The sequence below is a fragment of the Anser anser genome (assembly GCF_964211835.1).
Source record: "Anser anser genome assembly, chromosome: 3".
In the NCBI taxonomy this organism is placed as follows: Eukaryota; Metazoa; Chordata; class Aves; order Anseriformes; family Anatidae; genus Anser; species Anser anser.
In genome coordinates, this window is record NC_139722.1 from 87,257,841 (window position 1) to 87,271,900 (window position 14,060).

At 35.9% G+C, this 14,060-nt stretch overlaps 1 protein-coding gene across 2 annotated transcripts in view; it reads left to right on the plus strand.

Moving 5' to 3' along the window:
* CRIM1 (cysteine rich transmembrane BMP regulator 1) overlaps positions 1 to 14,060 on the plus strand; it is a 181,263-nt gene that overhangs the window by 134,608 nt on the left and 32,595 nt on the right. For both annotated transcript variants that reach the window (XM_083830091.1, XM_083830090.1), the window contains one exon: positions 10,261 to 10,389. In XM_083830091.1, the coding sequence (XP_083686217.1) occupies positions 10,261 to 10,389 (129 nt within the window). The remainder of the gene's footprint in view (positions 1 to 10,260; positions 10,390 to 14,060) is intronic.

Below are 14,060 nucleotides of genomic sequence, written 5' to 3' on the forward strand. Positions count from 1 at the left end.
AGTGATTCTTCAGTGCCACAAGGGACTGCCAAGTTTTAGTATGCATTTGTACTTCATTTCTCTTCAGGTTCTTCACGGGAGCCGGTATGGGTATCTGTCCTATTGTATAAAAAGGATCCATAGAAAGTCAGTCTTTAGTTAGTGCTGCTGCTCACAGAACTGTTTGCTTCTCTGTTGGGTTGACAATTGTTTCATTTCCTAAATAAAATGGATGTGGATGTTAGTAGCAATTCCATTTTTAATGAATTAAAAAAGAAAAATTGGATACTGGAACTTCAAATAGATATTTTGTGTTAACGTGTAATAGCATATGAATAACACCAAACAAGCTACAAAGATAGAAATAACCATGTCTCCCTCAGGCCATCTGCAAATAGGAATAACAGTCCTGTACACAGGAAATAAATATTGGGTAGGGTAGTAGGAAAATGATTGGTTCTTTGAAATGAAAATAATAAATCCAAGTGCTCAGTACTGCCGTTGATGCCAAAAACATTCCCTAGGAAAGACTAAGGTCAATTACATTCCCTTGCTTCTCCCACAGACTAAGGCTATAGGTATGGAAAGTTGCAGCAAAGTTGGTTGATGTACAGTAGCTGGCCATCTCCCAGTGAGTGGTTCTGCATGAGAGCCCTCAGGTACAGGTGGAAGGGTTCCAGCATAAGCTGTGAATGAGAAATTGTGTTAGACAAGGTCCTCTCAGAGGATTTTCATGAATAAGGCCTGCATTAGTTCGCTGTCATTAAGGCTGACACTTTATCTTCACAAAAAAGAAATTAACATTTTCATCAATAAAGGGCTCCAAACTCTAGCTGAGACGTAATTCAGTTCAGTTCCTTTAGCGTGTCCAACACTTCATTAAGTAAAAACAGGCAGCACAGTCCCATGAAAAGAAATTTGATTCATTCACGATGAAGTGGTAAAGAACAGCGTTCACCGGTGTAGGATTTGGGCCCAGGCGTCTACTTAGAACGTGAAGTGTAAGTTATTCTTCAGCATCAGCGCTGTAGGTCTGGACCCATCTTTTCATCAAAACCAATTAAGAGATGCAAACACAGTTCTAAAGAGAATTGAGCTTACGTTTGCCAGATCATGTTTTAGCATAGCTTTTTTAGACAAGACAGCTGAGACTGTCAAACCACACAGCCCGGGGTGCAATGAAACCTACTGCCAATAAAAGGCTTTCTGAGTTTAAGAAAGTCAAGAGCACTAGACTGGTATACAATAATCTTCTCCTAGTTTTCAGTGATACATCATCACCGTTGAAAGAACTGTTTCTGAAGATTGTTGAAAGGACTAACAATCAAGGAATGCTGGTGAATATATATATACGTGTGTGTATCAATGCAGCTAAGGATGTCTTTTAAAGAACCTTGTGGATCATCTAATTAATTCTTTTCAGTGCTGTAGCATTCATAGATGTGGCCCAGATGCACACTAATTTAGTGTTTGTAACTCCACCTAGTAATGATAACTGAATGGCTTTCTTACCTTCGTGATCGTTTCTTAGTAAATAAGCTTAATTTATTCTGCTTCGATCACTGTGGTTATTTCTCAGAGTCATTCCACCTAAAGTTGTCCAAAAAACTCATATCAAAATATATTTGAAGGGAATACTTGCCTACTAAACTGAAAACTGGAAAAACTGATTACAACAGTCAAAAGTTTTTAAGTTATCATCTTGGGAATAGAAAGTTTGTCAATATTTTGGTCACATTACTGCAAAAAAGACCCCTTCACACATGCAGCATTGGTTCATGGGAGGCTTCTTCAAGTTGCAACAATAAAAATAATCTGGGATAATATTTACTTTTGAGGGGAAAAAATATGATTTTAGATACAGGATAACTGTATGAATAAAACTTGAAATTAGCAGTCTTTCTGATGATTCGAACCATGTTTGGAAGCATTAATGAATATATTTTCACAGTTACTACTCCTTTGTGACATTAAAAAAATTTCATATCTTATTAAGTCCTTGCATATATTTTATGTTATGTGATGCTGAGTTGTTGAACACTGATAACAGTGAACACTGAGTTGATGAACACTGAACGCAGCTAAACATTGGGGGGGAAAAAAAAAAATCCTTCAAGGCATTAAGGATTTCAAACCCAGGAAGGAAATTCTCTTGCTCTGGACTTGAGACTGATACTTTTCATGTAATGGACTGAAGGGGCGGGGAAGCCTGGAATTCTAACTATGAGGATGGAAAACATTTAGTCACTCTTGGAATGATATGAATGTTTTTACAGGAAGCTTAAGTAAACACACATGCTGCTGCTTAGTATGCTGCAGTTAACTTTTTTGGACAGCAGACAAAATTTAAACAAGTATATACACTCCAGTGAAAGGCTGTTGAGCAGCACACCCTTCAGGACCAGTTTTTAGCCAGTTATCAGGTAAAAACATTCAGTAACAAGTTAGACTGATGTTCACTTGCAATTTTTTTCTTATTTTTTGTAGTAAATATTTGAATGCACTGATGCTCTATTTCTGTAAATCAGTTGATGCTGGTTTTCCAGGATTAGAATGTCTTAATCCTTCTAGAGACAGCTTGTGTTATAAAATACTACAGAAGAGGGAGCTATTTCACTTTCCCCAAATACAAGCATGCTCTTTATTATTGGTGTTAGAGGTCTTTCTTCACGTATAGAACGTGATTTTGACTCATTTTTTCCTTCCTTCCTCCCTCCCTCCCCCAGAATATGCTTTCATTTCATACTCACTGTAAGATGCTGAGCTGACTACTCTTCATGTATAGCTAACACTTTCTCCAAGTGTTGCAGGGCTGGTCACTGCCAAATCTGAACGCACTGCTATTTTATGTGAGTCGTCTCTCTGGGATTAAAAGTCATTGTAAATTAAATGCATGCACCTCAGAGTTATGTTCCAAGTTTGTGGCTGAGCACAATAAGACCTTTATGCAAAGTTTCTTGTTGTTATCCTTCTTAATATCTTAAATATTAATATTAATATCTTAAAAATCTTCATAGTTAATTATTGTTAGAACTACTGGGAGTATTAGTGGGCAGAATTTATTTATGGAATTAATTTTTTTTCCCACTTATACCCAAAGAATTTTGTGATTTTATTTTATTTTTTGTGATCAATAATGCTGGTCCAAAAAGGGGGGGAAATACTTTGTAGAGCTCACAAGTAAAAATAAAGCTTCTCTGTGCTATACCCTGAAAATGTGTTTCCATGTTCTAGCCTTTTTAACAGTACACACAAGAAGTTAATCTATTTTATCTGACTGCCTTTAGCTATACTATAAACCAGTTCACATTAACAAGATGGGAATATGAAAGATGAGGTTGTGGAGTTCTAGCATGGAGTGGTGAAGCGTACAATCCCACTTCTCATGCTACAATTATGGCATTTAAATTTTTGTGTTTGGGGTATTCAAAGGAGACCTTTTCAAAAGATAATTTTCAAGCTCTATAATAATGTATCTATAGAGCTTATAATTTTGTGTTTTGATGGAGCATGTTTCTATGATGCAGATTTAAATGTCTTTGTTAACGTGAAGTTAGCAGAAAATGCTGGTTTTGTATAGATAAATCTACATATAAAAATGTAACCAGGAAAAAGAAAAGATACATATATGCATAAAATGCTTGCGGTTTCAGGGTCTAAAGTATCCTCCCTTTGCCAGATTTTATTTGATATATATTTATTGACTGCTATCAAACCACACTCTGTGTTGTAGTTTATTATATAAACAACATAATATTTACATATAGTCATATGTAAGTAATACTTTGATATGTTTGGGACTCTTTACACCAAACTTTGGTAGCTTTCAAGCATATGTGTGCTTAGAGCAATACTGAGTCGAGCTGCGCAGGGAGCACAGATGAAGATGATTAAGAGAAGAAATCAGACCCCCCTGTGTCTGTTTAATTAGGATAACCATTGTGCTTGAATCAAACAAAGTAATTGAATGAACGTGTTTGATTTATACTTTTGTCATACTTCTATGACAAGGAAAAATAGTTTTATCATAATAGTAGCTTTTTTTCCCTTCTCTTTTGAGAGGACAACAGTTGCAAGTGGAATTAAAATGACGGATTCAGTAGTGTCAAACACCTGTCCTTACACGTCTAGTTCCTTGGGGTTAAGATACACAGCAGTCCAGATTTCTAATGGTCAATTAGAAGCAGCAGTAAAAGTTCTGTATTTGCTTTTAAATTCATTCATATTTAATAATGTAAATTTAGCAATTGAATTGGCAAATTTGAAAATTTAACAACATGCAGAAGAAAAAAAAAATGAAACACAACAGTTACTTCCTTACTTTAAACCAATTTTGAAAAAGCCAGGAGTAGATATTTCCCTGACACGGTATTACTGAAAGTGTGAAACAAAGCCTGTTTTGATTTTAAATGCTACATTCCAAATTAAACGAAACAAAAAGCTTGTTCTAAGTATTCTTTGTGTCATAATAATAATAATAATAATAATATTAGGCTAAATAAGCTGTTTTTAAGGTATTAACATAAGAGGACAAAAAAATGACACCGATTAAAGGTGGTTGCTGCTGTCAGCAAATAACATTTCAGAGAGAATTGTTTTGTTTTAACTGCTTGGAAGAAATCTTGCTTCTTGAATAGAGAGCTACTCCTTAAGTCATTGTGTAAATTTCAGAGAGATAATACTAGACAGGCATGTATTTTTATTGAGTTAGGAAGGTAATCAGTACTTAGTAAAAGCAATATAAGAACAATCAGAAATTGAATTGTTAATCTATGGATTGTACTTCCCTGATTACAGTCCGTCAAGGATATTGCTGCTTTCACTGGAGATGTCCTGAATTTGTGAGAAATTGAAATTCTTAGAATTATGCAGGTTGGAAGGACCGTCAGGGATTATCTACCTCCTGCTCAAAGCAGGTCCATTTATAGCAGGTTGTTCTGGGCCTTGTTCCAAGGAATTCTGGAGAATTTTCAAGGATGAAGATCCCACAAACTCAGTGTGCTAGACTTTGACCACCCACATGGTTTTAGAAGAGGATCAAACAAACTTGTTTCAAGTTGTAATTTCTCATGTTCAGACTTAAGTATTTGTTGCCTCTCATCATACCCTTGACCGCCCCCAAGATAAGATTGGTCTATTAGGAAGTTACAAGACAGCAGAAGAATCCCCTCTTTGTCCTCCTCCTCCTCCATGCCAAACAAGCCAGTCTCTCATCCTGTCCTCTTATGCCACCTGCTCCAGCCTCTGACCAGCTTGGTGGCCCTGTGCTGGACTCACTCTGATATGTTAGCCTCTCTTGTGCTCCAGAGAAGGATTACTTCCCTGAATCTGCTCGCCAAGCTCTTGCTGCTACAGGTCCCTCTTGTCCTTCATACAAACCAAAACTGAACAGTTGGTGCTCTCTTGTAATACACATGGCTGTAATACAGCTAAGTGGAATCCTTCTTTTGCTGACATGAATTCAATGTCCTAAGTTCAAATTTTATACAATTTAAGGGTATGATAGGAAAATTTATATAATTTTCAATAATTTTCAATATCAGCTGTAGAGGTTGTTGGGTTTTGTTGTTTTTGTTTTGTGTTGTTTTTGTTTTAATTCTCCTAAAAACTAACTAAAGAATTTTGTAAATAGAATCTCCAAAATTAGAGGGAAAATTAAAATCTTTAATGAATTGTTCATTTTTGCCATTCAGATAAAAAATAGAAGTCAAGAAGATTGCAGTAAATGGTCTTGGATTTTTGTTGTTGTTTTTTTCCAGGACTTCAACAATCAACAGTGTATTTTAGTTTTTTTCTTTCTTTTCTGATAATTTTAAGTGCTCAAACTGTGTGTATAATAAAATTCTAATCTTTAGAAACTTTTTTCCCCCCCCAGTGTCATTGAAACATGGATACATCAGTTTCTCTCAATTTCTGAATACTTCACCAGAGCATTATCCTAGTATACCAGTACTCATCCAAGTAGAACGACATATACGTATGACAGTGGCTGTTGCCACTGTCAGAGCCACAGTTCTAGACTAGATGCACCATGCCATGCTCTTCTGTATATATATACATATATATATATTATTTCACTTTTTCAACAGAAGAAACTGCTCTTTGAGACAAAAGCTGTGTCACATCACTCATGAGAGAAGTGGATGGTTTCAAAAATTAGAAAATAGCAGAAAATAGAGGTTTGAGGTCTGTTTTTGCTTCTCTTGCAAAATATCCTGGATAGAAAAATGTCAATGAAAGTGGTCTTATTCCACCTTGACAACATCCCTTTTTTTCTGATGGCCAGGTTTTGTGACAGTATTGGTAATGTAGGAACTGATAAAGCCAGTTCCAGACATTGCATGGATGTCACTGTCATATAAGCACTTTGCTTTCAACGCCTTCAGGGGTTTGATCACGTACTGTAGAGTTTTTCCAGTGGGGCAGACTGATAGACAACCAGCAGCTGAAATATCCACTGTGGATTTCAAAACTTTTGAAGTGACTTTTAAATAAAATGGCAGATATTAAACTCTTATTTTATCCTTGTTTATGCTCTGTTTGGTGCCTCAGATAGGTCTGGATTTCAAATAATGATTTAAATCTGCCTTCAGCCTGAGAGCAGCATCACTTCTCATCTTGAAATGAGGAGGAAGAGAATGTGCAGTGGTATCACATAGCAAACTTAACTAGGGTATGATTAAATGTTAACAGATTGTGTGACAATACAATTGTCTTGTTTATTTACTCCTCTCAAACCTAATGTTAAGTAAATTTTCTTTGGGACGGGACATGCAGACAGCGATTTTGTTTTTCCTCCTTGATTTACAATTTTATGATTTCAGTTATTAGCTGAAGAGTATTTACAACAAAGTGAAAAGTGTAAAAAAAAAAAAAAATTGTTCAAAATATTTATCAAGCTCATAGCAAGCAAATTAATAATCCCATGCACTGAAATTGAGCATTGAAAGTTTCATGCTCAGAGATAGTATATATGGCAACAAGATGTTCTAATAGAAATCTGCATTTCTATTCAATCTGATACTTCACATCAGCAAAATCTGTTCCATTAAAAAAAAAAAAAATCCAGACTCTCTTCAATGTCCTTCTCTTTATTTTCTTCTTCACTCTTTCTACAATATAGCTTTATTGTTGTAAAAACACACAGACAGAAACAGCACACATTTTTCCCACCATTGTCTGTTCATTTGTGCACGGGATCTTTTTTTCTGCAGTTTCTACTGAGAGCAGCAGTGAAAGCCTAAATCGGATCATGTGGCCATACATGCTTTTTCAAGCCTAACTACTGCTTGCCTATTCAAATAGCCAGCAGCCTGGCAGCAGCAGAGCTGGCTTTATTTGTTGAGTCTTGTCTAGCGAAGTGAAAAGGTTTGATAGTTTTTTTTCTGACTGCATTTTTGCACATGTGGGGGTAGGGAATGAAATTATTTCTTTTGTCCTCTACTTGCAGCTCATTGAGAAGCAGGCATGCATATAAAATTACTGTATCTCAGGGCTTACCTTTAGGGACAGAAGAGGGGAAAAACAGATTTGTAAACTTGCCTGGAAGATCTCAGGATGCTGAAAGCAGAAACAAAAGTGAGAGGTAACAGCAAAACAAACTCCAACAAATCCAAGACTAAGAAAAATCTTTTAAATTAATAGCAACAGTTTAATTTTGTCCATGCTAAGAAATACTATATTGCTACTTGTAGAAAAATTTCAAAATTGTTGTGTCAGTATCTAAGACATAAGGGCATCAAAACACTAAACAGAATTTCAAAAAGTTACCACACGTGGGGGGGGGGGGGGAACCTTCACTCAAATGCTAAACCTACTGTTTGCTTCACTTTTCCAGCTTACGTCCACAAACTTTGTTTTGGATAGCATTAGTGCTCCATATGATTGGTAGTGTTTTTAACTACCATTGATTATAAGCAGTGCTGTGGCATTTTTGTCATTTGAAGTATAGGGTTTGGGCTGTCTGTCCATTAACCAGCATAGATTCAGGGAATCTGTTCTGGTCTTTTGCTTGTTTAGGATATTTTAGTTAAAGAAAACAGTGAGGTAGGAAAGGAGATTTTCAAAGTAGACACCAGGTGCTAAGAATTAGTTTATTTGCAAAAGTAGTTTATATATTTTGCTCTAAACAGACTGGATTAATTGATGGAGTTTCTGCAATATATCATGCTATTGCTGTATATTGGTACATTCTTCATTCCTAAACTAATGGTTTGTTGAAGTTGCAAATATTAGATATTAGGCATGAATGTGCTTTAGATTATTGAATGAGCTTGAAAACAAATACAAAGAGTTCACTGAGATTAAAAGAAGTTTAGTTTGGGAATTCACTTACTCTAAAATAAAATGCTCATTATGATTTCTCTTCCATACAATGCATGCAAAGAGCCATACAATGAAAAAAAATCTGCAAAAAAAAAAAAAAAAGTAATTTGGAGGATCTAAGGGTACATAGATGCCATTATGCAAATTTCCAGCCTGTATTTAAACAGAGCTGTTGGTGTTTATACATGTGATATGTGACATATATATTTAATGTGTATAGTTACTTCTACAAAAATTGCCCAAGGAACAGAATTTGAATGGTATTTCAAAACTTTCAGAAAAGTGAGGAATCTGAACTATGATCTCTGAGAGAGAAGACTGAAGTCTTCCAACTTCCCCCTAGTGCCTATCGTGCAGTTTTTTCTTCCAAACTCTGTACTTAGCTGACCTAATTTAAAAAGGATTAAAAATGTTCAGCCACTGCATAAACTGTTGTGAAGGGAAGAGAAGGGATGGGGGAAGCTATGAAAGCAGAAAATTGTATAAGACAATGAAAACAGAAAGGCACGTTCTTGTAATGGGGTAATTTTCACTTCACTGGAAAGCACAGGTGCAAAAGCTGCCTGCTGGATGCTGAACCAATAAGCAGAGAAATTTGTATTTTGGTTGCGTATACGTCTAGCAACTTCATAAATGTTGAGTATTGTTTTACTCTCAATCTGGGAGTAAGGACTATCACCCTCTAAGGATGGCAAAATTTGCCTTTCAATGTATTTGATTTGGGGATGGCAAGTGGTAAGATATGGCAACCTTCAGTCCATGAAAATCTATATAAAACAGTATTTTCTTGTCCTGATGATTTGTATACTTCTCCGTATTTTCACAATTGATCAATTCATCTATTTGAATTTATTTAAAACTTAATTGCTTTAAAGTCTTTTTCTCTTGAGATGGAGAAACAAGAGAAACCCAAACAATTGAAACAGTGAAATTGAAAGCTCACATTTGTTTATTTAAAAGTTGTGCAATTTGTGTTTCCTAATGCTTAGTATAATATTAATAATGTTCATAACTAAATTCTTTGCTTCTTTAACACATGAGTTCTATAAAAAGCACAAGATAGAAAAATTAGTCTCACACAGCAAGAAGGAATTTCAGAAATCAGATTTTTCATTCCTTCTGTATCCTGTTTTCTAATGGTAGTATTGAGTTTGCTTGCTATTTTCATATATTTGGGTTTTGTTTTATTATAGTAACATTGTATAATAAAATGCATGAATATTTCTGGCTACTGTATATAACAAAAACAATTTCATATGCCAACGTGTTTAAATGGTGTACAATATAAAGCATTAGACTGTATATAAATATCTAATAATTGACAATAGTATCCCCAATTTAAAAAAATGCAATTTGGTACTGCAAATTATGCTGTAAGAAGTGATGTTTTCAATGAATAGTCGTGGTTTATGGCTTCAAGATACCTTTCACACACTGCATATCTTTCATTCCCATTTGGTATTCAAAGTCTCTTGTGCTTTAAATTTAAGTAGAAGTGCTCTTATTCACATAAGGAAAGATATGAGCTATTGAGTCACATGCTTTGATTTGCAGCTTGGTAGTATCAATCAACTGAGCACTGTAGAAAGCTCCAGTTACTTAGTTCCTAAGAATTTCCACAGAGTTTTGATGAAATACTTCTGGCAAAAGAATGGGCAGAATAGGTATTTTGCATTCAGTTTTAAACTGCATATGCAAGAATGCTGATTTCATAGTGAACAGAAACATCATGTTGGTTTTCTCCTGTTTCCTATTTTATGCAGATTTATAGTTTGTAATGCATATATCGCTTCAAAACAAAGCCTGTTTCTTGAATTTTTTAAGTACCAAGAATATTCATGATTCAGAAGCAAAATTAGTTAAAAATGATTGTCTTTCTGTTGCACCGTCTGCTTTTTTATGACTAATTAATATGCTGAAGTGATCTCAAATTTGTTTTATTTTTCTTACATTTAGAACCAACGTACATCACAATAGGTCCACCCACCTGTGAGATTTTGGTGAACTGCACTTTGACTGAAAAAGACTGTATCTATAGTTTCAAACTGGATCAAAATGGTTGCCGCATTTGTCAGTGCAAAACTAGTGAGTATGCAAAAATACAATGGCTTATACATTTTATATCCAGCTGTATGTGAAAATTTTAATATTCTGGTGGTTTTTTTTCATTCATAATTTTAGAGTGTTGTAGTAGTAATATACATGTGCTTTCTAGTTGTTCATCTTGCAAAGATAGATTGCTGATTTCTGACACTACTTGTTTGCTTGCTAGGAATGTGCTTGGAGGAAAAATGCAAATGTCTGAAATCAGGCAAAAATAACAGCTAAATTTAAAAAAAAAAAGTAATGATTTGGGACTTAACATTCATGACACTGTCCCTTTGAGAAGTCTTATTAGACTTCCATGTTTCATTTTCCTCTGTGTATATAAAGAGTTCAAGAGCATCTAGGTATCATAGAACCATAGAATTATTAAGGTTGGAAAAGGCCTCCAAGATCATCTGGTCCAACCGTCCCCCTACCACCAATATCACCCACTAAACCATGTCCCTAAGTACCACATCCAACCTTTCCTTAAACACCCCCAGGGACAGTGACACCACCACCTCCGTGGACAACCCGTTCCAATGCCTGACTGCTCTTTCTGAGAAGAAATGTCTCCTCATTTACAACCTGAACCTCCCCAAGCGCAACTTGAGACCGTTCCTTCTTGTCCTATTGCTAGTTACCTGTGAGAAGAGGCTGACCTCCAGCTCCCCACAACTTCCTTTCAGGTAGTTGTAGAGAGCAATAAGGTCTCCCCTGAGCCTCCCCTTCTCCAGACCAAACAACCCCAGTTCCCTCATAGGACTTGTGTTTGAGGCCCTTCACCAGCTTTGTAGTCCTTTTCTGGACTCCAGGCTCCGGGGCCTCGATGTCCTTCTTGTACAGAGGGGCCCAAAACTGAACACAGTACTCGAGGTGCGGCCTCACCAGAGCTGAGTGCAGGGGGACGATCACCTCCCCATTCCTGCTGGCTACACTATTCCTGATACAAGCCAGGATGCCTTTGGCCTTCTTGGCCACCTGGGCACACTGCTGGCTCATGTTCAGGCGAGCATTGACCAATACCCCAAGATCCTTTCCCTCTGCACAGATTTCCAGCCACTCTGCCCCAAGCCTGTGCACTTCAAAAACTCCTTATTGCTAAACAGCCTTTTTTTAACTTATTGTTTTAACTTATATTATTAAGCCTATTGGTTTTGAGGATCAAAAGTATTTGAAAATGATACTTTTAGGGGGTGTTTGTATATATACAAACATATACATATATAATTTTATTTCTGTAACTTATATAAGTACACTTGAGTTAAGATTTATGCAAATTTTAATTCAACATCTATTTTTTCCCCAATGAAAATCATTGGAGATTGTGAGAACTTTGCATGTGTCAAAGATGCATCTTCATAGTAAAGAAGCAAAAAATTATTTTCTTGATATGTTTCTTTAGGAATTCAATGTTTATACAGGAACTATAAAACAAGGACAGGTTTGTTCTTGAGATTGCCAAACAAAGAACTGGAGGACATCTCAGCTGGAGGACGTATTGCTGTGCTCACCAGCCCAGCCTAGGTGTTGGTTCAAACTTCCTGTGTAATTTTATTGTAGCTCTGTAGCTTCCTTGTAACCTCTGAGGATTTCACTGCTCAAGTGTTACTCCATTTCTCCTCTTTTTATTTCAGTCCTTTTGTTCTCAGTCACTTTCTAAACCTGTATGACCGTTCTAGGAATCCACAGAAGAAACAATCAAAGTGTCACTGTTAGTTGATCTGAGCTAGTGAGTTTTAAGATTGGCTTGGTGTTTTGCTTAAGGAGCAATAGAAGGTTTTGTCCTGGCACTTTTAACTTGTTTCTGGGAAGATGTGCATTTTTTTTTCCATTTCAGTAAGGTAAAGGACAGGACATCTCAATAACAAATAAACAGATGGTAACTAATAAAGTAATCGAAGATATTATTTCTATATTACCCTAATGATGAGTTGTATTCATGGTAGGGGTGACTTTTCATAGATTTCCACAGGAACTACTTCCTACCTTTTGAAATATGGATAGGAGTTTCCCCTATTTATAAAACATGCAGTGCTGTTTATGCCATTAGTTTCAGATTTATTAGTTATGTCTTATTTTATTAAGTAAATTAACAAAAGTTATTGAGAATAATGATTTTGATAAATGTGTTTTTAGCTTTTGACCTAAAGAAGTGAATAAGTTTTAAACAAATCAGAACAGAAAACATAAAAAAGCTGAATGTACATCCTACAATTAAGAAAAAGGGTATGCAAATCCCTCATCAGTAGATGTGGAAAGGAAGACTGATAAAGAGATTGGTGAATGAATTGCCTGTTTTTAAGAGACCTCAGTCCAGCCCAGCTGAGAGTTGGATTTTTACAGGACAACTTTTTCTTCACTTCATTTCTCCTTGGTTTTCATTGTTAACAAGTTATGATCTTAAAAATGAATAAAACAGCTTTTAGATCAGGTGGATTTGTGATATTAGAAGCCTTTGGAAAATAGCTGTCACATCCTTTTTACTCTGATTTCTCCACTATGCCGTTTAGCCAGCTTCTTGCTAGCGTGTTGCATCTTGACTACATGGAATAGCAGTTACACTGCACCTTGCACATCCTCTCTAGAGAAGGATAAAGAATTTTGTCTAAGGATCAATGGGATCAATGAGCAATCTCAGGCACAGGAACTAAAAGTGCTCATACAACACAAAAATGGTGCCTTGAATGAAATCGTAAGTTGATACATCAAAAATACCAGAGGTTAAGAGAAAAGAAAAAATATCTTCTGCAAGGGCAGATGAGGCACATACTTTATTGCATCCAGGCTATCACATAAATGCCTCACTTAAAAAATTAGAATTTAGTCAGAATTTAGAAAGTTCCACTTTTACCATGGTAGTTTGATTTTCTTTTATATTTTTTTTTATTGCTGATATATTAACTGGGGTCAGGGGGAACATTTCCTAACAGGAGTTTGACGCAAACAAGAAGATGGACATACTCAGTAAATGTCAACATGTAAGCCTGTGCGTGCAGTCCTGCCTTCCAGTTTGTTGCACAGGAGGCCTGTCACTCCAAAGGATTGCTTCTTTTGTCCTAGATTACCAGATCGCACATGTACACTTACCACATCCCAGGACATCTCTGTTCTTGCTTGAAGTGTTTCTGATTAAATACTGCCTAAGAACCTATTCAAGGGAATTTTTCTTGTTCTGGACTTGCTTGCAATTATTTTCATTTTGCAATAGCAAACTGTCAGGAGCAAACTTAATAGTATCATTTGTCTGTCATCCTTTTTCTCAGTTAAAGAACTTGAATTGAAGATTGCTTAAAAATCTCCCAAGTCATTCAGAGAAGGGAAACCTTTATTTTCTAAAGAAATGACAAAAAATAACAGCTTGGAAATCTTCATCACTTGGGGGATATCAGTCAAAATGACAGGAATAGAATTTTTCTGTCAAGTAATGTTTCTCGCTTGCGAGGCTCTGGACAAATGTGAGTGAGGAGTGAGACGAAAACAGTTTTAGGTCAAATATGCTGAAAACGTACTGCTGTAGTTCTCTGTACTTTCAAGTCCAAACTAGTTTAGTTGCATCTTGGCTCTCTAAAAATGTAAGAATTGTGTAGAATTCATGTAGATGCATGTGGACTTACGTTTAAATTAAATTGGGAATGTCAGTATCTTAACACTGCACCCATATCTTCCTT